A 21,944-nucleotide genomic window follows, 5' to 3' on the forward strand; every position below is an offset into this window, starting at 1 on the left:
TGCTATGTAAAAATTCTAACAAAAGCGATCAAAGTTAATTCAAGTTGCCTTTTCGTTAATTATCCTGCCCCCACAAAAAAGCGTAATGTGAAAAACTTGATGTTATTGGTGTCATTTAGTAGTGGTTTCTTTGCAGCAATTCGACCACGAAGGCCGGATTGACACAGGCTCCTCTGAACAGTTGATGTTGAGATGTGTCAGTTACTTGAACTCTATGAAGCATTTATTTGGGCTGCAATTTCCAAGGCTGGTAACTCTAATGAACTTATCTTCTGCAGCAGAGGTAATTCTGGGTCTTCCTTTCCTGTGACGGTCCTCATGAGAGCCAGTTTCATCATAGCGCTTGATGGTCATTGCGACTGCACTTGGAGAAACTTTCAAAAATTCCTGACATGTTCCATATTGACTGACCTTCATGTCTTAAAGTAATGATGGACTGTTATTTCTCTTTGCTCATTTGAGCTGTTCTTGCCATAATATGGACTTGGTCTTTTACCAAATAGGGCTATCTTCTGTATACCACTCCTACCTTGTCACAACACAACTGATTGGCTCAAACACATTAAGAAGGAAAGAAATTCCACAAATGAACTTTTAACAAGGCACACCTGTTCATTGAAATGCATTCCAGGTGACTACCTCGTGAAGCTGGTTGAGTGAATGCCAAGATTGTGCAAAGCTGTAATCAATGCAAAGGGTGGCTACTTTGAAGAATCTCAAATATATCATATATTTTGATTTGTGTATTGGTTACTACATGATTCCATATGTGTTATTTCATAGTGTTGATGTTTTCACTATTATTCTACAATGGAGAAAATACTAAAAAAAAATTAAAAACTCTGGAATGAGTAGGTGTGACCAAACTTTTGACTGGTGCTGTATGTGGTAAGTGTCAATGTTCAAACCTGTCTGATCTGTGCTGATACCCTCCCTGAACATAAACTTTTACAAACATGAATATTCACAAGGTGGAACAACGCAATGTCCACTGCAATCTCTACACTGACTGTACTACAGTGCTGTGTGCGTGTGTTTTGTTTCCATTCCATGTTAGATAATGTATACACTGCATTGGACAAACTTGTTAAACAGGTTTTTTTTTTTACATTATAACACAGAGAATGAGTGATGTCATCACTCACTCACTCCTAACACTTCAGACTGGGAGTAACTCAAGTTTGAACTGTCACTGTTCATGAGGCTTTGCATACGTAAGTAAGACTCATTTGTATGACGGAGTAAGCTCTCATTGAATGCAATCTTATCCTGTACTTGACCGTTCTTTCCACAGAGGTGTGTTAACATTAGTTACTGTGTTACCAATATGTCTTCTGGAGCTTGACTGGTACTGCTACATGGACAGTGATAGCATTGTCAGAGACTAATTGTGACAATACAGAGGCGGATGCAAGATGCAAGCAACGATGGTTTAATGAATACAGTTTACAGCAGCAACAGGACAGACAGACTGTACTCAGACGGAATCCGACCCAGGGACTAGGGCGCATCTTCCGATGATAGCGTGCTGAGAAATCCAGGGGAGTGTGTCCGGATGGGTAGGAAGGAGCACAGCAGATAATCCACACAAGGGCGGCGAGAGATGAGCACGGACACACGACACAACCTCAGGGAAGTAACAACGATCTGACAACAAGAAACACTGGTTACAGAACATATAAAGGGAAGATAAGTGATTCCAGCTGGCGCAGACAATCAGGCCGAGATTGGGAACCACGCCCACACAAACACGGGAGAGAGAGAGAGAGAGAGAGAGAGAGAGAAAGAGAAAAGGAGGCAGTGGATTCATGAACCGTGACAATACCCCCCCCCCTAGGAACGCCTCTTGGCGTTCCCAGGCGAATTTACCTGTCGATTGAAATCATCGATAAGGGAGTGATCCAGAATGTCCCTAGCAGGTACCCAACTTCTCTCCTCCGGGCCGTAACCCTCCCAGTCCACCAGGTACTGGAATCCGCGTCCCCTCCTTCTAGAGTCCAAAATACGATTGACAGAAAAGGTGGGTTCCCCATCAACAAGTCGTGGCGGCGGGGGAACCGGGACCGGCGGGTTAATGCGTGCCTGAAACACAGGTTTTATTTTAGACACATGAAAGGTAGGATGAATTCTCCTATACGCCGGAGGAAGCTTGAGCCGGACCGCCACCGGACTAATGATCCTGGTGACTTTGAACGGGCCGATAAATTTGGGGGCAAGCTTGTTCGAAACGGATCGGAGTGGAATGTTCTTAGTAGAAAGCCACACTCTTTGGCCAACGACGTATACCGCAGGCTTCGACCGGTGGCGATCGGCCTTAGCCTTGGTGCGCGCCCCCACCCGGAGAAGAGTCTCACGGGCTCTGCTCCATGTGTGACGGCACCTCTGGATGAAAGCGTGAGCGGAGGGAACAGTGACCTCGGACTCCGTACTGGGAAAGATAGGTGGCTGGTAACCTAAACTACACTCAAACGGAGAGAGACCCGTGGCTGCCACTGGCAACGAATTGTGAGCGTACTCAACCATAGAGAGTTGTTGACTCCAGGAAGAGGGATTCTTAGAAACCAAACATCGCAACACTCTCTCCAAATCTTGGTTGGCCCTCTCCGTTTGACCGTTGCTCTGGGGATGAAACCCTGAAGACAGGCTGACACTCGCTCCCAGTAACCTTCAAAACTCTTGCCAAAACTTGGACACAAATTGGGGCCCCCTGTCAGAAACTACATCCATCGGCAGGCCATGTAAGCGAAAGACGTGATCCACGACAGTTACCGCTGTCTCCTTGGCAGATGGTAATTTAGGCAAGGGAATAAAATGAGCCGCCTTCGAGAACCGGTCCACCACGGTCAAAACAACCGTCTTGCCCTGGGAGGGCGGGAGGGCGGTAACAAAATCTAGCGATGTGGGACCAGGGTCTCGAAGGGACCGACAGCGGTTGGAGTAACCCATCTGGGGGTCGATTAGAAGTCTTCCCAGTGGCACAAACCGAGCAAGCCAAGACAAAACTGTGAATGTCACGAGCCATCAGTGGCCACCAAAAGCGTTGCTTAACCAAAAGCTAGTGCGGCTGACTCCTGGATGACACGCTACGTTGGAGCAATGCCCCCACCGAATAACATCGGACCGACACCCTCCGGCACAAACAACCGATTAGGCGGGCAACCGGGCGGAGGCGTTACCCTTCTAAGGCCGTTTTCACCCTCGATTCAACCTCCCATGTGAGTGTGGAGACCACTAGGGTCCCGGGTAGGATGCACTCGGGAGTGGATGGGCGTTCGGAATGGTCAAAAATGCGAGAAAGGGAATCGGGTTTGACATTCTTGGAACCCGGGCGATACAAGAGAGAGAAGTCAAAACGTCCGAAAAGAGTGCCCACCGCGCCTGCCTGGAGTTGAGTCGCTTGGCGGTTCTGATATATTCCAAATTCTTGTGATCGGTCCAAACTATAAAAGGTACCCCGAACCCTCTAACCAATGGCGCCACTCCTCCAGTGCTAACTTCACTGCCAACAACTCTCTGTTGCCAATGTCGAGTTGCGTTCCGCAGGTGATAACCGATGGGAAAGGAACGCGCAAGGGTGCATCTTGTCGTCAGAAGAGGAACGTTGGGAAAGTACCGCACCTACCCCCACCTCTGAAGCGTCCACCTCCACCACGAACTGACGCGAGGGATCGGGAGCTATGAGGATGGGAGCCGAAACAAAGCGGCTCTTGAGTTTGGCGAATGCAGCCTCGGCTGTATCGGACCACCTGAACGTCACTCTGGGGGAGGTTAAGGCGGTAAGAGGAGCGACTATCTGGCTAAAGTTGCGAACGAAACGCCGGTAGAAATTGGCAAATCCCAGAAACCTCTGTAGGGCCTTACGGGAATCTGGGCTTGGCCAATCCACCACAGCCTTAACCTTGTCAGGATCCATGCGAATACCTTCAGTCGAGACGATGTAACCTAGGAATGGAACGGATTGTGCATGAAAAATGCATTTCTCCGCCTTGACAAAAAGTCCATTCTCCAACAACCTCTGAAGCACTCGTCTGACGTGCTGAACGTGTTCCTGGAGAGAAGAAGAAAAATCAGTATGTCATCCAGGTAAACATATATGAACTGATCAATCATATCTCTCAGCACGTCATTGACGAGTGCCTGGAAAACCGCTGGGGAGTTGGATAGCCCAAAAGGCATGACCAAATATTCGAAGTGCCCTCTGGGGGTGTTAAACGCGGTTTTCCATTCGTCCCCCCCCTTATGCGAACCAAATGATATGCATTACGTAAATCCAACTTAGTGAACACGGATGCTCCCTGTAACCTTTCAAAGGCTGAGGACATCAACGGTAAGGGATAGGTATTCTTCACTGTGATGTTATTCAACCCACGGTAATCAATGCAAGGACGCAGAGATCCGTCCTTCTTCCCCACAAAGAAGAACCCCGCCCACGCTGGAGAAGAGGAAGGACGAATGAATCCAGATGCCAGAGAATCAGAGATGTATCTCTCCATAGCCTCCCTCTCAGGAACAGAGAGTGAATATAACTTGCCTTTAGGCGGAGACTCACCTGGCAATAATTCTATTGCACAGTCATAGGGACGATGCGGAGGAAGAGAAGCAGCACGGGACTTACTGAACACCTCCTTCAGGTCGAGGTATTCAACGGGCACGTTAGACAAATCCACTGCCTCCTCTAGAAACACAGAATCAGACACAGACGAACAAGCAGACACTAAACAGGACTCAAGACACTTGTTACTCCACATGGATATAGAGTTATGACCCCAGTCAACTCTGGGGTTGTGTTGGGTGAGCCAAGGGTGGCCTAGAACTAATGGTGCAAGGGGTGAGTCCATGAGTAGAAATGATAGTGTCTCAGTGTGATTGCCAGAAGTGATGAGTGTGATAGGTTCAGTGGTGTGAGAAATGTTGGGGAGTTCTTGACCATTGAGAGCGTTGACGGATATCTTGTGCGTGAGTGAGGTGATAGGAATCTGGAGTTTGTGAGCGAGCTTGAAGTCCATGAAATTACCCTCTGCTCCTGAGTCCAGTAAGGCTTGGGTGTCGTGCGTGGGGTGGCCCATCTTAGTCTTACCGGGAGGAGAGTAGATGATGAGGTCTTCTCTGTGGTGACACCACCCGATAGTAGCCTCATGCTTACTACCGGGCCTAATCTTTTACCGGGCAGGAGTGGATAAAGTGGCCCGCTCTACCACAGTAGAGACAGAGTCCTTGGGATCTCCGCCTCCCCTCTCTTCCCGGGAGAGGCGAGCTCTCCCAGCTGCATGGGTTCGTGAGCGGAGGCTGAACTGGCCGTGTTCCCGCCGCTGGCATGCCAGCCCTCCGTGTCGTTATACGGTCTGTTAGGGCATGCTCGGCGGCCAACACGACTCAGACGAGCGTCGACCCTCAAGGCTAGTTCCACTAGTCCATTTAAACTCTTGGGAAGGTCCAGAACATAAATCTCCTTCTGGATCCGGTCCTCCAGCCCATGCAGGAACATGTCCCACTGCGCCTCCTCGTTCCACTGACACTCTGCGGCCAGAGTGCGGAATTGGATGGAGTATTCCGATACTGAACGGTCTCCTTGGCGAAGGTCAGCGAGTAGTCTGGCCGCCTCCCTACCCGCCACGGCCCGATCGAAGACCCTTCTCATCTCCTCGGAGAGTGTCTGGAAAGAGGTGCAGCATGGGTCCTGGTTCGCCCACACCGCCGTTCCACAAAGAGCCGCTTTGCCTGATAGCAGTGTGAGTACGAATGCTACCTTAGACTGTTCACGGTTGAAGGTCCGTGGCTGCAACGAGAAATGCATGGAACATCTCGTAAGAAAAGCTCTGCAATAGTCAGGATCACCTGAATAACCCTCTGGTGTCGGTAGCCGTGGCTCTAGCTGGGAATCCGGCTCTGGCGGGGCGGGTTGAACTGCCGGTGTAGGTGGCGCAGCGAGACCCCTCAGATGTTGTAATTGTTGGGTCAGCTGGGATACCTGCGTCGCAAGGGCTTGTACTGCCCGACCTGTGCTGGAGATGTTCTCCTCTTGTTGATCCATTCTCGTGATACTGCGGGAAATGAATTCGGTCAGACTCGTTGAACTCGCTGCATCCATGGTCTGGTCAGATCGTTCTGTGACAATACAGAGGCGGATGCAAGATGCAAGCAACGATGGTTTAATGAATACAGTTTACAGCAGCAACAGGACAGACAGACTGTACTCAGACGGAATCCGACCCAGGGACTAGGGCGCATCTTCCGATGATAGCGTGCTGAGAAATCCAGGGGAGTGTGTCCGGATGGGTAGGAAGGAGCACAGCAGATAATCCACACAAGGGTGGCGAGAGATGAGCACGGACACACGACACAACCTCAGGGAAGTAACAACGATCTGACAACAAGAAACACTGGTTACAGAACATATAAAGGGAAGATAAGTGATTCCAGCTGGCGCAGACAATCAGGCCGAGATTGGAAACCACGCCCACACAAACACGGGAGAGAGAGAGAGAGAGAGAGAGAAAGAGAAAAGGAGGCAGTGGATTCATGAACAGTGACACTAATCCTATGGGTGTGTTTGCATCAGTGTTTTAATCTAGTTGTAATTAGCTTGCATCGGATGCAATAAATTTAGATTTATTCAAGATCACAATGACATACAAAGGCTTAGAAATAAGAGTTTGACAATGTGATAGAAGTGTCTACATCCTGGTGACTGGTTTGATGTGTTTTAATGTCCATGTGCTTACCTTAGGTTAGGGTACCCCAACTGGCGGCCCGGTGGCTTGATAGTTTTTGCGACTGCGCTTGAAGTAATGACGGACTGCCGTTTCTCTTTGCTTATTTGAGCTGTTCTTGCTATAATATGGACTTAACAAATAGTGCTGTATACCACCCCTATCTTGTCACAACACAACTGATTGGCTCAAACACATTAAGAAGGAAAGAAATTAAACAAATTCACTTTTGACAAGGCACACCTATTAATTGAAATGCATTTCAGGTGACTACCTCATGATGCTGGTTGAGAGAATGCCAGGAGTGTGCAAAGCTGGCATCAAGGCAATAGTAGGGGGAAAGGGAAGTGAAGGTGTTTTTTATGTGTTTTTGTTTGTTTTTTATAGATGGCTATATTTTGATTTGTTTTAGACTTTTCAACTTTTTTGGTTACTACATGATTCCATATGCGTAATTGTATATAATTTTGATGTCTTCACTATTATTCTACAATATATAAAAACCCTTTAATGAGTAGGTGTACCCGTACGTTTTACTGGAACTGTGTGGATATATATATATATATATATATATATATATATATATATATATATCAGTGAAGGCTGCTGAGGGGATTTTTAAATTATTGTTGGACATAAAAGACTGTAAAAACACCATCAAATCAGCTCCAAGTTCCAAAGTTTTCACACACATAATAGAGAGATGTATGTGATCATATACAAATGTAAGTAAGGTTTGAAATTATTATGTTTTAGTCAAATATCATATCTGTTTGGTCTTCTTGGGGTCAATTTGCAGTGTACAAATGATTTGTAATTATGTTCCTGCGTCCTGACCATTGGCCTGCGGCTGAATCTAGTTGATTATCCCTGTTTAGGTGGTAGGACCACCAATGGAGTTTGCCTGTGGGTTTGTTTATGTCCCTTCATCAACCTATCAGAGGGAAGTCCACACGAAACCACAAATTGCAGTTAAACGTTCAGGTGAGTTATAATTTTTCAGACACACTTCAAATTAAATCTAGCTAACATTGTCCGAATGTCCGTTGCTGCCCAAACACTGTCCTGTCAGTGAATGTCCTCTCAGTGAATGTCCTCTCAGTGAATGTCCTGTCAGTGAATGTCCTCTCAGTGAATGTCCTCTCAGTGAATGTCCTGTTAGTGAATGTCCTGTCAGTGAATGCCCTGTCAGTGAATCCCCATCCTGTCTGAATGCCCGTTGCTGCCCAAACACTGTCCTGCCAGTTCATTAATGAATCCTGTGTAGTAGACATTAACATTAACAATGCTCTGTCTCTCATCTCTCCCAGCTCTCCTTCCTCCCCCAAAGAGAATCCGTCCCCGCAGTCCTCCCCCTCCTCCTCCAGCACAACTACAAAAACAACAACACCACTCTCCAGAACAGAGAATCACTGAGAAATGTTTTAAAAATGGTGAGGTGAAGACAGCTCCCAACCCCTTGCCATTGTATGAGAATTCAGCCTTCCGTATTAGAAGAGGAGGGAATGTTCCAGACTCGCCCCAACAGCTCACATCTCAAACAGCTCAATGGACAGTTTTTCCTAGCATCACTGTACTGGGGAATTCAATGTATAATGTCATTTTTAGGATATACAGTTCAATTTCAGTGTCTCAAAAGTCATGAGTGAACTCTTGAGATTGTGGCTAACATTGTGTCCATTTCCACCTTCCCCAGCTCTGCTCCCCCCATTCATGCGATCTCAATCGCCTGCTTGCGTCCAGCCAATCCCAGGCCCACCTTCCCTTCTCCCTTCCAATAGCCAGAGGCTGACCTATGACCTTCCAAAGAAGGAACCAGACATTGGGAGTCATCCATGGGATCCAGACTACTCATACAATATCACAGAAGGCAGTGGGGAAGAGATGAAGCATCCAAACACCACCGGCAGCAGTGGATCTGCACAGAAGTCAGGTAACTGGTTAATGTCCTGTCAAGAGACATTCATTGTTAGGCTCAAAGCTAGTATTGTCAGACCATACCACCATTCATGCAATTCACATCTTAAGATGCCAACAAAACAAACAGTCTTGCGTGTGATGATAAAGATGTGATGAAGATTATGACTACAACCAGAGTTGAAAAACATGATTCTCTCTACTTCTAGCTCCAGCCTTGCCACCAAGACCTTCCTTTATGAAGTCCTGTCCAGAATACCTAGTTCTGTTGCCTGATTCTTTCTCCTCCTCAAAGTCCTCCTCTTCATCCTCCAGTAAATCCTGTTTCATTATGGACATCCATTAGTATACAGTATCTTCACAGTTCATTAGATAATTCCTCATTGAAAAGAAAAAATGTAGGCGCTCATGAATAAAGATACAAAGCACAATTGCAACTACTAATGGCCATTTACTACACAGGATCAAGGGAACCATTGGTGGGGAATCCAAATGTTATCCTAGTCAGTTTGGGGGAGCTGATATCAGAGGAAAACGGTTAGTGGACTATTCCTGCTATCATTCTGAGATAATGTTTGGTATATGATACTCAATGCCTTTGACCTGACTTTTCACTGTCTCTCTGTGTGATACTCCTGACTTTTATACTGTCTCTCGGTATGTCACAGTCTAACTTGCTTGTCTGTGTTGACCAACGTGTGTCCAATCACAGTGTTCCCCATAGAGGGAGAGCCCACCTGCTGCTCCCAGTGTGGCTCTGTGCTGGACTCCTTCTATGACAATGTGGTAGTTTGACCTTTCACACTCTCTTGAATATGAATCCTACGCAATATGATAAAATAATCACAGTGGTAATCCCTGTTATGATTCTAACTTCATGCCTTCCAAATTATTCAACAATAATGGTAGACCTACAGTAAACCTCAGTGAAGTTACACCTACTACGTATTGTAATTCATGACTACTGAAGGTACAATTTCTCTCAAACAACTGCATTTCCATCATCCCTCTGTTGCTCTACAGGTGAATGTCTGTTATTTTTGCCAGTCATCATTGGAACCACCTACCTCCTCATCTGCCACCTGTCTCGGTTGCCGGGACAGTGTCTTCCTGTTGACCCCTGGTGACAAGGCCCTGGCCCTTACAGACACCCTGCTCCTGTTCTGTATCGACATCTCAGCGTCCATGAGTATCACCTCCCAGGTTTGAACACAAGATCATTAGTGTTATTTGTCAGTGTTTTCCCCAGGCTCTGTACGGTTAGATTAGAATACATGTGATTAGGGATACCTCTATAGTCAATTTTGTTCTGTAAAATCCATATTTTTCTGTTTTAAGTAGCTTCACATTCAGTGCTGGTTGAAGCTGTATTTCTGACCATTTCTACTGGCCACAGTATATACTGTGAAATTCTCTCTTTTTCTTGTGCCAGGTGTTGGAAGGAAAACAGCCAATCTACAGGTCACGTCTTCAGGTCAACCATCTTTGATTATTTAAATGGGCATAAGTGGATACATTTGGGAGATATTGTGATGATCGTAGTAACTACCAGTAAATTAAATATGCAGTGGCAGATTCACAATCATTTGCTTGGCTAGAATTGATAATGGTCTGTGGTTGTGTACATGCTGGTAATGATAACACCAATGCGGATTTTAAACCAGTTTGTTCAGGAAGCAGTGTTACAGAGTGTTCGGAAGCTGAGCGAAACACAACCACACATGCGAGTAGGACTCATCACGTTCAACAATCAGGTTCAATATTACACCCATTTCACATTGACATGATTGACTACTTATGCATGTTGATATCTAATGTAATGGTGTTTTCATGCTCTTTACATTAAAAAAAAATGTTTTTTGGGGGGCGGTGGGGCTGTAGGTATCAAATCTATGTTTTGTGTGTGACATTTCATATTCACTGATTTGGATTCAATATTTGTTTTGATCTGTTGTTGTGATCTGTTGTTTTGATCTGTTGTTGTGATCTGTTGTTTTGATCTGTATCTTAAGATCATCCACTGATGTTTGTCTTGACAGGTGACTCTGCATGGATATGACGACTTCACCTCACGTTTTTTGCGGGGTGCGGAGTTGATTGACAGTGAATACCTTAAGGAAGCAGCGTTCGGCTTCCCCAGCCCACAACCCCTCTCCAGGACCAGGGACTGTCTACAGAGAGAGATTCTAGGGTAATGTTGAAAGGGGCAATAAAAAACAAACTCTACATTTTAATTCAAGGGCCCATGTGGTCCAAGAGCAAATAAGCCATGGACTCATTCAAACTGGTCCAATGAAGTCATAATTGTATTAAATAATGGTATGTTGTCACTTCCTCTTTTCATTAAAAGATTGTCTGAGAGTGGTGCCACGGCTTTAGGTCCTGCTTCTCTTGTAGCCATAGCGATGGCTTCTCGGCAACCAGGGTCAAAGGTCAGTCAGTCCCATAGTTCCAGTGCTCTGAATACATACTGTATCTGTTTTGTTTATGATGTAGTACCAATATAATGTATTGCCCTCTTCCCAGGTGATCATCTGCACAGATGGAAAGGCCAACACAGACCTGGGGAATCTGGAGGTGGAGGGCATTGATGCTCGACCTTGCCTCTCCTCCACTATCTTCTACCACGACCTGGGGGAGTACGCTGCTAGCCAGGGGTCGGTGCAACTCTGTACTGTCTTCACTAGCTACATTTTCACTTCTATTTGAGCATCACAGTGGAGAACCTATTTTACCTTGAAATAGCTCATTTTCTTACAGACTATGTTGATACCCTTTTAGGTGTTGTCATAAGTGATTTTCAGTTATTGAATATTATAAGCAAGCGCTTACAGTATGTAACCCTTTCTCTCCTAGGGTGACGGTGTCAGTGTTGGCTATCGAGGGGACAGACTGCAGACTTGATGAGCTGGGGAGACTAGCAGACTGCACAAGTGGAAAGGTATGTGATACAATAAATCATCTTGTATTACTCTCCTTTGTGCTGTGTATGTCATTGAGCTACAGTCCTATTTGGCCCATATATGATCAGAGTCCATTGTTCAATATGTGTCTTTTAATATGGTACTGTACGTGTCATCCTTCCCCCTAGGTGGTGATAGCAAGTCCACATGAACTATACACTGAATTTGAGGAGATTATTGAGAACAGGACGATAGCGACACACTGTAGTGTCACTTTGCTGCTCCCCACAACACTGTAAGTGTTGAATTAAACATCTGTATATTCATGTGTATTTTCAAATATAGTATATGTGTGTGGGTAGATGTTTGTATACTGTATAATGCATTCGTAATGTGTATGTACGTCACCATCTGTATCTAAAATTAAGTGGTTTAAATGCTTAGGAACCCCAGTTGCATGCTCATCCTCAATCATTTTTGGGGGGGGGTGAATTGACAATCCTAAATTGTGAATGGGAAATCTAGCACTGTCACACCAGCGACACATTTGAACAGAGATCCCTGATTTGACTGGAAAAGGCCTTCATCTCTCGCCCTCATTCGCTCTTCCGCCAGGTGTGTGAAAGGAGAGAGGGAGGCTGGGAACAGGGTGACCAGAGAGGTGGGCAATGTGGCATCAGACACAGAAATCACCTTTCAATTTGGAGCGAGGGAACACGGCTCACAGGGAGAGGGTGAGAACGGTGGGATGAGGAGAAGACCCAGTCAAAGATTTAAGGATTGGGGACCAAGTTCACTGAGGAATACATTTGTAATATTTTTTTTCTTTCTCTGACGTTTAGTGTCAGCCCCAGTGGCAGGTGGCCGTGTGTCTGTTCAGCTGCAGCTGAGATACAGACGGAAGGATGGACACAGTATGCTCAGAGTGCTGACGGCTGATAAAGAGGTGACGGATGACAGGTAATGGGACACGTCCAGAACTCACTCCAGCGTTTTCCAGCATTCATGACATGTGAATTCAGAAATGCCTTTTGTTGCCAGTTTATCTACCAGAAAGACTAGTTCAAGTCAAAGAATTATAGAAATGTGTTTACACATCACAATCCACTCCATTTGCAAAACAATGTGATAGGAGAATAATGATGATGACAACCATGTTAGGAGTCATGATAGTAGCCTAACACTGTATGCCTCTCTCCTCTCCCTCTCAGCTCAGTGGTCCTCTCCTCTCTATTTCTAGCTATAATTCAGCTCAACTCATCCCAGGCCAGCGCCGCTCTAGCTGTCAGGGGCCGCTTCCAAGACGCAAAGAGTGAGGGGGAGACACAGAGGGAACTGATGGAGAGAGCCCTGTGAGTGAATGATTTAGTGAGAAGGTTGACGGACAGCAAAACGTGTGTGTGTGTGTGTGTGTGTGTGTGTGTGTGTGTGTGTGTGTGTGCCTGTGCGTGCACGTGCCTGCATGTGCGTGTATGGAGGCAGAGCCTCAGAATGGGCGCTAATTAGTGAGTGAGACTGACAGCCGGATTCACATGAGTGAACAAGGCCTGTTTTTGTGTGTGTGGGTGAGAGCGAGAGTGCGAATATGTGTATCAGCATGCGCACGTTTGTGCTTGTGTGTTGGCTGGTCATTTCTGCTGTACATGGGCATTTGTCAACTTGTATTCGTGTATACGTGACAACATGCTTGTCTTTTACCTTTTCAGAGAGTATGATAGAAGTGCAGAAGACAAACTGATTTATTCAAAATGGCTTAAAACCATGGACCCTATACACAACAGCCTACAAAACTACACAAGGGTAGGTCTGTGTGTGCAGTATTGAGATGATTGTGAAAGAGAAACTGTGTGAGATGATGGTGCAGTCTTCAATACATTCTGTTTAGTAATTGAAGACTAATTGTCATTGTTTTTTTTCCCGTCTTAGAGACAATCCATACGTTCTGATACACTGCAGGTAATGTATAACATATCCATCGATATAGAACCCTGATATGAACATTACAACATATTTTCGCCCAGACTACAATTGCCTCTATGGTAATATCTAACGTACAATGCAGATGCACAAATCATGCTATTTTACCTTCGCAATCTCATGCTCCTATCCAAATATTACCCCCTAACTTCCTCTAGTCTACCCTGCTAATCTCCCTCCTTCATATCTCTCTCCGCTTCAGTCTCTAACAGACATGGGTGCTGCACTGTTGTACAGCATGAAGAACAGCAACAGGTCTATTTCACTGAAGGAAAAGCACCAACACTGATTGGTGGCTACTGTCTATGCCTGATATCCTTGGAAGTTATTCAAGTCCTACCGACTTCTGAGGAATGTTCTTATCGATGCACACTGTCAGAACGTCATGTCAGAACTGCGATGGCACATAGCAAGTGAAATGGGTTTGTACCTGCAGTGCCTTCAGAATGTAGTCATACCCCTTGACTTATTCCACAATTTGTTGTGTTACAGGCTGCACTCAAAATGTATTCATCTACACACAATACCCCATAATGACAAACTGAAAACATGTTCTTAGAAAATGTTGCAGATGTCTTGAAATTGAAATAAATAAATATCTAATTTACATAAGTATTCACACCCCTGAGTCAATACTTTGTGGAAGCCCCTTTGGCAGCAATTACAGCTGTGAGTCTTTCTGGGTAAGTCTCTTAAGAGCTTTCCATACGTGGATTGCGCAACATTTGCCCACTATTCTTTTCAAAATTATTCAAGCTCTGTCAAATTGGTTGTTGATAATTGCTAGACAACCATTTTCAGGTCTTGTCATAGATTTTCAAGTAGATTTAAGTCAACTGTCACTCGGCCACTCAGGAACATTCACTTTCTTCTTGGTAAACATTTCCAGTGTAGATTTGGTGTTGTTACAGGTTATTGTCCGGCTGTCCTTGTTCCGTTCATCTTTCCATCAAGCCTGACCAGTCTTCCAGTTCCTGCCCCTGAAAAACATCCCCACAGCATGATGCTGCCACCACCATTCTTGACCGTAGGGATGGTGGCAGGTTTCCTCCACGCGTAACAATTGGCACTTAGGCGAAAGTGTTCAATCATGGTTTCATCAAGACCAGAGAATCTTGTTTCTCATGGTCAGAGAGACATTTAGGTGCCTTTTGGCAAACTCTAAGCGGGCTGTCATCTGCCTTTTTTCCAGAGGAGTGGTTTCCGTCTGGCCACTCTACCATAAAGGTCTGATTGGTGGAGTGCTGCAGAGATGGTTGTCCTTCTGGAAAGTTCTCCCATCTCCACAAAGGAACTCTGGAGCTCTGTCAGAGTGACTCTCAGGTTCTTGATCACCTTCCTGACCAAGGCCCTTCTCCCACAAACTTCTTCCATTTAAGAATGATGGAGGCCACTGTGTTCTTGGGGACCTTCAATGCTAGAGAAATGTTTTGGTACCCTTCCCCAGATCTGTGCCTCGACACAATCTTGTCTCGGGGAGCTCTACGGACAATTCCTTTGACCTTATGGCTTGTTTTTTGCTCTGACATGCACTGTCAACTGTGAGACCTTGTATAGACAGGTGTGTGCCTTTCCAAATCATGTTCAATCAATTGAATTTACCACAGGTGGACTCCAAGTTGTAGAAACATCTCAAGATGATTAATGGAAACAGGATGCACCTGAGTTCAATGTTGAGTGGGTCTAAATACTTATGTAAATAAGGTATTTCTGTTTTTAAAAATTTAAATTTTTCTAAATATTCAAAAAGCCTGTTTTCGCTTTGTCATTATGGGGTATTGTGTGTATATTGATGAGAAAATGTTTTGTTTAATCAATTTCAGAATAAAGTTGTAAGGTAACAAAATGTAGAGAAAATTTAAGGGGTCTGAATACGAATGCACTAAAAGTGAATTGCTTTGCCAATTTCTTTTGCAGTATTACGTTAGTGCCTTGTTGCAAACAGGATTTTTATTTTATTTTTTATATTTTTACCTTTATTTAACTAGGCAAGTCAGTTAAGAACAAATTCTTATTTTCAATGACGGCCTAGGAACAGTGGGTTAACTGCCTGTTCAGGGGCAGAACGACAGATTTGTACCTTGTCAGCTTGGGGGTATGAACTTGCAACCTTCCGGTTACTAGGCCTACGCTCTAACCACTAGGCTACCCTGCCGCCCCGTGGATGCATGTTTTTGAAAATTTGTACTCTGTACAGGCTTCCTTCCTCCTTCCTTATTTTCCCTCTGTCAATTAGGGTAGTATTGTGGAGTAACTACAATGTTGTTGATCCATCCTGTTTTCTCCTATCCCAGCCATTCAACTCTGTAACTGTTTGAAAGTCACCTTTGGCCTCATGGTGAAAACCCTGAGCGGTTTCCTTCTTCTCCGGCAACTGAGTTAGGAAGAATGCCTGTATCTTTGTAGTGACTGGGTGTATTGACACCATCCAAAGTGTAATTAACTTTATGCTCAAAGAGATAGTCAATGTCTGCTTTTTTTAAAATTTTGACCCATCTACCAATAGGTGCCCATTTTTGCGAGGCACTGGAAAAGCACTGGTCTTTGTGTTTGAAATTCACTGCTCGACTGAGGGATATTACAGATAATTTAATGTGTGGTGTACAGAGATGAGGTAGTCATTGAAAAACCATGTTAAACACTATTATTGCACACAGAGTGAGTCCATGCAAGTTATGTGACTTGCCAATCAACATTTTACACCTGTACATATTTAGACTTGCCCTAACAAGGGGGTTGAACACTTATTGACTCAAGACATTTCATCTTTAAATGTTTTATTAATTTGTCAAATGTTAAAAACATAATTCCACTTTGATATTATGAGGTATTTTGTTTAGGCCAGTGACAAAAACAATCTACATTTAATTCATTTTAAATTCAAGCTGTAACACAACAAAATGTGGAAAAAGTCAAGTGGTGTGAATACTTTCTGAAGGCGCTGTATCACTCCCTCTCTAGCTTAGCATCACCCTGACCAGAAAGCACTAGAAATGCCTGACTCAGACACACCATCAGATAGGTGTTTCTACACCCATAAACATAGGTTGAACAGTAAAAACTGCTGCCAAGAATGAGAATGTAGGAAACTTGGACAGATTATTTAGCATTATTAGCCTTTTAAGCTGGCACAGACATGACACATGATTTTTTTTTTTTAAACAGTAAATCCAATGTTACACCTACACATTACACATTTATAGTTAAAATGGTGCAGTATGGGTTCCCTGCAGGCTCAACATTTACAGAGGTAGTGGAAAATAGAGTAAAAACAGAACAAGACAGAAGTTACAATGACCAGGCCTGAAACAGAGGCTAAAGCATAGATAGACATACGTTTCTCTGGTGCCGCCCTCACCAAGCAAATATGTATCTCTGGGCAGATACCTGATTTACACTTGAATGGTCCTTCATCTACTTTAGGTAGGTTCCAGGACAGAAGCATATAGACAAACCAGACCTCCACCATAATACGCAGCACGGTGCTGAGCAGGTAGAAGCCCACAGTGCCCCTGTCTTTGTGGAGGTCAATCACCATCTTCCCTGGGGGTTCCAATTCAGGCACACTGACACTCTTCCCCTGGGCCTCCAACTCCCCGGTAGTTTTCCTCTGCCGGGAGCTCCTCTTCTGGGCAGCGGAGCGGAGGTGGGAGGCAAAGAGCTCCATGAGGAGGACAGACATAATGAGGAGGATGAAGAAGAAGTTCCAGGCCACCATGATAGGCTTGTCAAAGTGTTGATTGAAGCAGCTTCGGGTGCACATGTCCTGGGTGGTGTTACAGCTGAAGTCCGAGTCCAGCTTGAACCAGGGCATTTCGGCCACGAACAGAACCACCAGGCGCATGCAGAGGAAGCCAAACCACAGCGAGCGGCACTTGTAGGTGGTGGTGGTGTCCACTGCCGTGCGGAGGATTGGGATGAGCCCTGTTACGATGGCTGCCATTATTTCTGCTCGTCTTTGTTATGAATCTACTGTAGCAGTGATCGAGCAAGAGAAGAAAGGTACCACATCAGGCAATGTATCAAGATAGATGTTCACATATTTGCATTGCAGAGCAATAAATATTTATTTTGTCAACAATAATATTCAACGTTAAAAGAAATGTTGTAAGATTACAGTAAATATTCAAATATGGTTACAACTATACTTTAATTTCAACACTTTTCCCTGGTGTATTTGACATAAAGCTGCTGTAATAATAGGAGATGCCAACTTACCGTTAAAAGGAATTTCCATGAACCTCATAGTATGTCAGTTGAAAACCTTTTATTGGGTTGTAAAATGGCATTGTCATCAGCATCAGTGTTACCATGTCTCACCTTTTATTCTGCTGACTCCAACCCAATGGTACTTCTCTTTTTTCCTCAGTGACCCTCCCTTTTTAAACTATTGTTTGTATAAGTCTGTGTGTAAGGTGTTCTGGTTGAAAATATGGTTCTATTCTCTGTTATCATCATACTTTTGATGATACCATAGGCAACTATTATATGTATTTGAGTCGAACTGTAATATAATGTTATCATATACCCTGAATGTATGTCATATGTAATTGCATATTATTAGGCATAAGACATGATGATTCTTCTCCAACAGTTCAATTTAGGCATTCAGGTTTTTCATAAAAAGAGCCATTTCACAGGAAAGCAACTTCAGTCCATCAATGCTATTAAGTCAATTGTTTACTTACATATTCCATCGCAAAAATGACGAGAAGTGAATAGAAATCAAAATACCCAACAGTCCATGGAAAACAAAAACATGACAATATCATGACTCAAACAATGTTATAGCCTATGTTTAGACATAAATGACCTAACCGTGGAATTAAGATTAGTAGTTTAGCCTACACACTAATCAATATACACTGAGTTCACAAAAAAATAAGAACACCTATGATCCCTTATTGATGTCACTTGTTAAATCCACTTTAAATCAGTGAAGATGGAGGGGAGGAGACAGGTTAAAGAATGACTTTTAAGCCTTGAGACATGGATTGTGTACGTGTGCCATTCAGAGGGTGAATGGGCAAGACAAAATATTTAAGTTGCCTTTGAACAGAGTATGGTAATAGGTGTGAGGTGTACCGGTTTGTGTCAAGAACTGCAACGCTGCTGGGTTTTTCACTCTCAACAGTTTCTCGTTTGTATCAAGAATGGTCCACCACCCAAAGTTCATCCAGCCAACTTGACACAACTGTGGGAAGCATTGGAGTCATCATGGGCCAGCCTCCCCTGTGAAACGCTTTCGACACCTTGTAGAGTCAATGGCTGACAAATTGAGACTGTTCTGAGGGCAAACGGGGGGGGTGCAACTCAATTTAGGAAGGTCTTCCTAATATTTGGTATACTCAGTGTATAGCCTATGACACAAAACAATACATTCTTATGAACAAATCATGACAATGAAATTTGAAATAAGTTGATGACAGATGTCAGGTATCGTATAGTATAAAACATAATGTACGTTATATAGCATAAATAACACATTTTAAATCACAAATACATGTCATCCTACACACAAGACAGTTGAGGGCAATTTAAAGTGAAAAGTCTCATTATTTCAAATTGTTATCAATAGGCTATCAATAACCTTTGTTTAAGGATGGGAACTAAGCTGTTTTATAACCATACTATTGTTAAAAATATTCAAGGCATCTGGCTGTTGAGTCATAATTCATTCAACACAAACAGTTACGGTCTATTCAGAGTCGGTCTTCCTTATCAATATACATAGGCGTGGTCTGAAAGGTTACAGGAACAGTCACAGGAATCGTCACCGGTATAGTCAGACAAATTGCACCAGGTTCAAGAGTGGACGAGGAAACTTCAATGGGTGGAGGTGGCGAGGGAAGAGGCTCCGTGTGTGCAATGTGTGTGTCAGAGAGGGGGAAGGTGGGCAGGGGGTCGCGGTGGGTGCGTAAATGCTTGCGGAGATAGGCGGCAAACAGAAAGGCTTTGCTACAGTGGGGGCAGACGTGGTTGCGGTTGGTCGAGTGGATCCTCTGGTGTTTCCGCAACCCGGCTTTGTTGAGGAAACCTTTGCCGCAGCTGTCGCAGACGTGGGGTCGCGGTTTGGGGTGCATCTTCTCGTGGGCTTGCAGGTCAGACAGCAGTACAAACTCCTCCCGGCAGGTGGCGCACACGTGTGGGCCCATGGGCAGGGGGGCCACGGTGGTGGAAAGAGGGGAAACGGTGTGAAGAGCCTCATGGGCCTGAACCTCCTCCCAGGTCCCAAAGGTGACGTCACAGTGTGAACAGGAGAATTGGGGGAGGGAGGTGTGAGCGAGGAAGACTGCTGCAACTGTCTCGGGTACCGCCTGCTGCGGTAGCAGCGCAGGCCTCTCAGCCAGGTGAGTGCGCTCATGCTTCCGTAGGCTGGAGGAGACCACGAACGACTTGAAGCACAGGTCACATTTGAATGGGCGCTCGCCAGAGTGCACCCTTCGGTGCTTGTTGAGACTGGAGCGCTCGGCAAAGGACTTGCCGCACTCCGTGCAGGAGAAGGGCCGCAGCCCTGTGTGCACCAGCATGTGACGTCGCAGGTCCCAGGACGCCACAAACGCCTTGTCGCAGCTCTGACACTTGTAGGGCCGCTGCCCGGAGTGCACCCGCTGATGTACGGCCAGGTCGGCAGGCTGCCGGAATCTCTTGGCACACTTATCACAGGGGTAGGGCTTGAACCCTGAATGGGCCCTCTGGTGCCGGCGGAAACTGGAGGGGTCTGAGAACATCTTCCCACACTGCGGGCAGAGGAATGGCTTCTCACCCGAGTGAGTGCGCAGGTGAGACTGATAGGAGGAGAGCTGAGTGAAGCCTTTGCCACACTGCTCACACTGGTAGGGTTTGCTCTGGGAGTGAATGCGGAGGTGACAAGCCAGGGAGGAGGAACGGGAGAAGGCCTTGCCGCAGTCTGAACACAGGTAGGGCTTCTCTCCTGTGTGAGACCGTTCATGGTTCTTCAGGTCTTTCAGCTCAGTGTACGTCTTCCCACACTTATCACAGGAGTAGGGCCGGTGGCCCTGGTGGTTGCGCCTGTGCTTCCGGTAAACAGAGGGGTCGGCAAAGCTCTTCCCGCACTCGGCACAAAAATAGGGCTTCTCCCCCGTGTGAGAGCGCAGGTGCACCTTCAACTTGGACAGAGTGGGGTAGCTCTTGGAGCAATGGGGGCAAGAATATGGCCGCTCGCCGCTGTGCTGCGTCATGTGAATACGCAGGCATATGGCCTGCATGAAGGTCTTGCCACATTCGGTGCAGACAAAAGGCTTCTCCCCTGTATGGGAGCGGCTGTGGTTGCGTAGCTCCGTTGGGGTCTTGTAAGCCTTGTGACACTGATCGCACTGAAAGGGGCGCTGAGCAGAGTGAGAGCGCTGATGCTTGGAGAGCTGGGCTCTGCTGGGGAACGTTTTGCTGCACTGAGAGCATGTGTGCTGTTTTTGCTCCTGCTGCTCCTTACTGTGGGCAGACAGCTTATGGCTCCGGAGAGCCAAGGGGCTACTGAAAGCCTCCTGGCAGGCAGAGCATTTGAAAGAATGCTTGGATTTCTTTGGAGGTCTGCCTTTGCCTCTCTTTTTTACAGGGGGCTCCTCTACCTCCAGCTCTTTGCTCTCCTCACTCGGTTCAGCAAGGGGGGTGTCTTGCTCTGTAGGCGGTGGGCTGCCAGGCTGGGGAGAGGCCATCCTTTAAGTTATATGCTTGTGATGCTAAGGAAATTAGAATATAAGGAAAAGACATAAGTGAATCTGAAGATGACACATTCAATCATGCATTTCTTAAACAAGCTTGGGAAATGTTCAGTAGGCAGTAATGATTTTACAATCATATAAAATAGTGAGCAGATTGAAACTCAATCCAAGATCATTTATATCATGTTTTCAAATATAATTTGTACTGGCTGAGAGGACATGACAAAGGCACTTAGGTAGCAGTGGAAAACTAGTGAAGCAACGTTTCATTAATAATGTGGAGGGATACATCTCAAAATGGCTGGCATTAGGACCTCAGGGACAATTAAACTAAACGCTTGTTATAAAAGGAAGTTGGCATGAAAAACACGGATCTCAAATAAATCTAATTTCTTTGAAAAAATAACGTGCGTTTTCCAAGTTAAATTATTACTGGGGCGCATATATCAGGAGACAATAATTCAACAAAAATGGGCAATTGAAGCGATTTTAGCGTACTTGTGCTAAACTCAAAATGGCTGGCTTTAGGACCGGCTGAACAAGCTCATTCGCCCTCTGGGGTCATCCTCGCATGAGATGGCTCCGCATCTGTATTTGGAATAAATGTGTATTATAATATTAAAACGATTGCTTACCTTTTTATCTTCTTTCGGGCATTCAGGATCAGTTAAAATGTCCAGATATGAAGCCCCAATAACTGCGTTTACAGTGAAGCCCTATGATTGGTGTTGGTGGAGGAGGACGGCTTTAGGACC

General features: G+C 45.2%; 3 protein-coding genes across 5 annotated transcripts; 1 reads left to right on the forward strand and 2 right to left on the reverse strand.

The window, feature by feature from the left end:
- The first annotated feature begins 1,151 nt into the window (after positions 1 to 1,151).
- LOC115106181 (circularly permutated Ras protein 1-like) lies at positions 1,152 to 16,669 on the forward strand. Of its 2 annotated transcripts, XM_029628744.2 has the most exons (21): positions 1,152 to 1,214; positions 7,589 to 7,694; positions 8,021 to 8,143; positions 8,407 to 8,643; positions 8,837 to 8,941; positions 9,090 to 9,164; positions 9,340 to 9,413; positions 9,651 to 9,830; positions 10,060 to 10,101; positions 10,292 to 10,381; positions 10,667 to 10,818; positions 10,978 to 11,059; positions 11,154 to 11,284; positions 11,484 to 11,568; positions 11,719 to 11,825; positions 12,146 to 12,264; positions 12,373 to 12,490; positions 12,742 to 12,882; positions 13,237 to 13,330; positions 13,457 to 13,486; positions 13,710 to 16,669. In XM_029628744.2, the coding sequence occupies exons 2-21, from the start codon at positions 7,604 to 7,606 to the stop codon at positions 13,794 to 13,796; spliced, it is 2,163 nt and encodes a 720-aa protein (XP_029484604.1). In that variant the 5' UTR covers positions 1,152 to 1,214; positions 7,589 to 7,603; the 3' UTR covers positions 13,797 to 16,669. The 2 variants fall into 2 exon arrangements, with proteins under 2 accessions (XP_029484604.1, XP_029484606.1); XM_029628746.2 differs by lacking the exons at positions 13,457 to 13,486; positions 13,710 to 16,669 and having other exon boundaries at positions 12,771 to 12,882; positions 13,237 to 13,326.
- Positions 16,268 to 19,184, reverse strand: gjz1 (gap junction protein zeta 1). 2 transcript variants are annotated; one of them, XM_029628747.2, is made up of 2 exons: positions 17,726 to 19,184; positions 16,268 to 17,479 (listed from the first exon to the last, which is right to left on the reverse strand). In XM_029628747.2, the coding sequence occupies exon 2, from the start codon at positions 17,448 to 17,450 to the stop codon at positions 16,743 to 16,745; it is 708 nt and encodes a 235-aa protein (XP_029484607.1). In that variant the 5' UTR covers positions 17,451 to 17,479; positions 17,726 to 19,184; the 3' UTR covers positions 16,268 to 16,742. The 2 variants fall into 2 exon arrangements, with proteins under 2 accessions (XP_029484607.1, XP_029484608.1); XM_029628748.2 differs by having other exon boundaries at positions 16,268 to 17,476; positions 17,726 to 17,806.
- Positions 18,170 to 21,925, reverse strand: znf668 (zinc finger protein 668). The gene is made up of 2 exons (XM_029629388.2): positions 21,825 to 21,925; positions 18,170 to 21,207 (listed from the first exon to the last, which is right to left on the reverse strand). The coding sequence occupies exon 2, from the start codon at positions 21,181 to 21,183 to the stop codon at positions 19,210 to 19,212; it is 1,974 nt and encodes a 657-aa protein (XP_029485248.1). The 5' UTR covers positions 21,184 to 21,207; positions 21,825 to 21,925; the 3' UTR covers positions 18,170 to 19,209.
- Between the last annotated feature and the right edge of the window lie 19 nt (positions 21,926 to 21,944).

Source organism: Oncorhynchus nerka, linkage group LG23 (genome assembly GCF_034236695.1).
Source record: "Oncorhynchus nerka isolate Pitt River linkage group LG23, Oner_Uvic_2.0, whole genome shotgun sequence".
Classification (NCBI taxonomy): Eukaryota; Metazoa; Chordata; class Actinopteri; order Salmoniformes; family Salmonidae; genus Oncorhynchus; species Oncorhynchus nerka.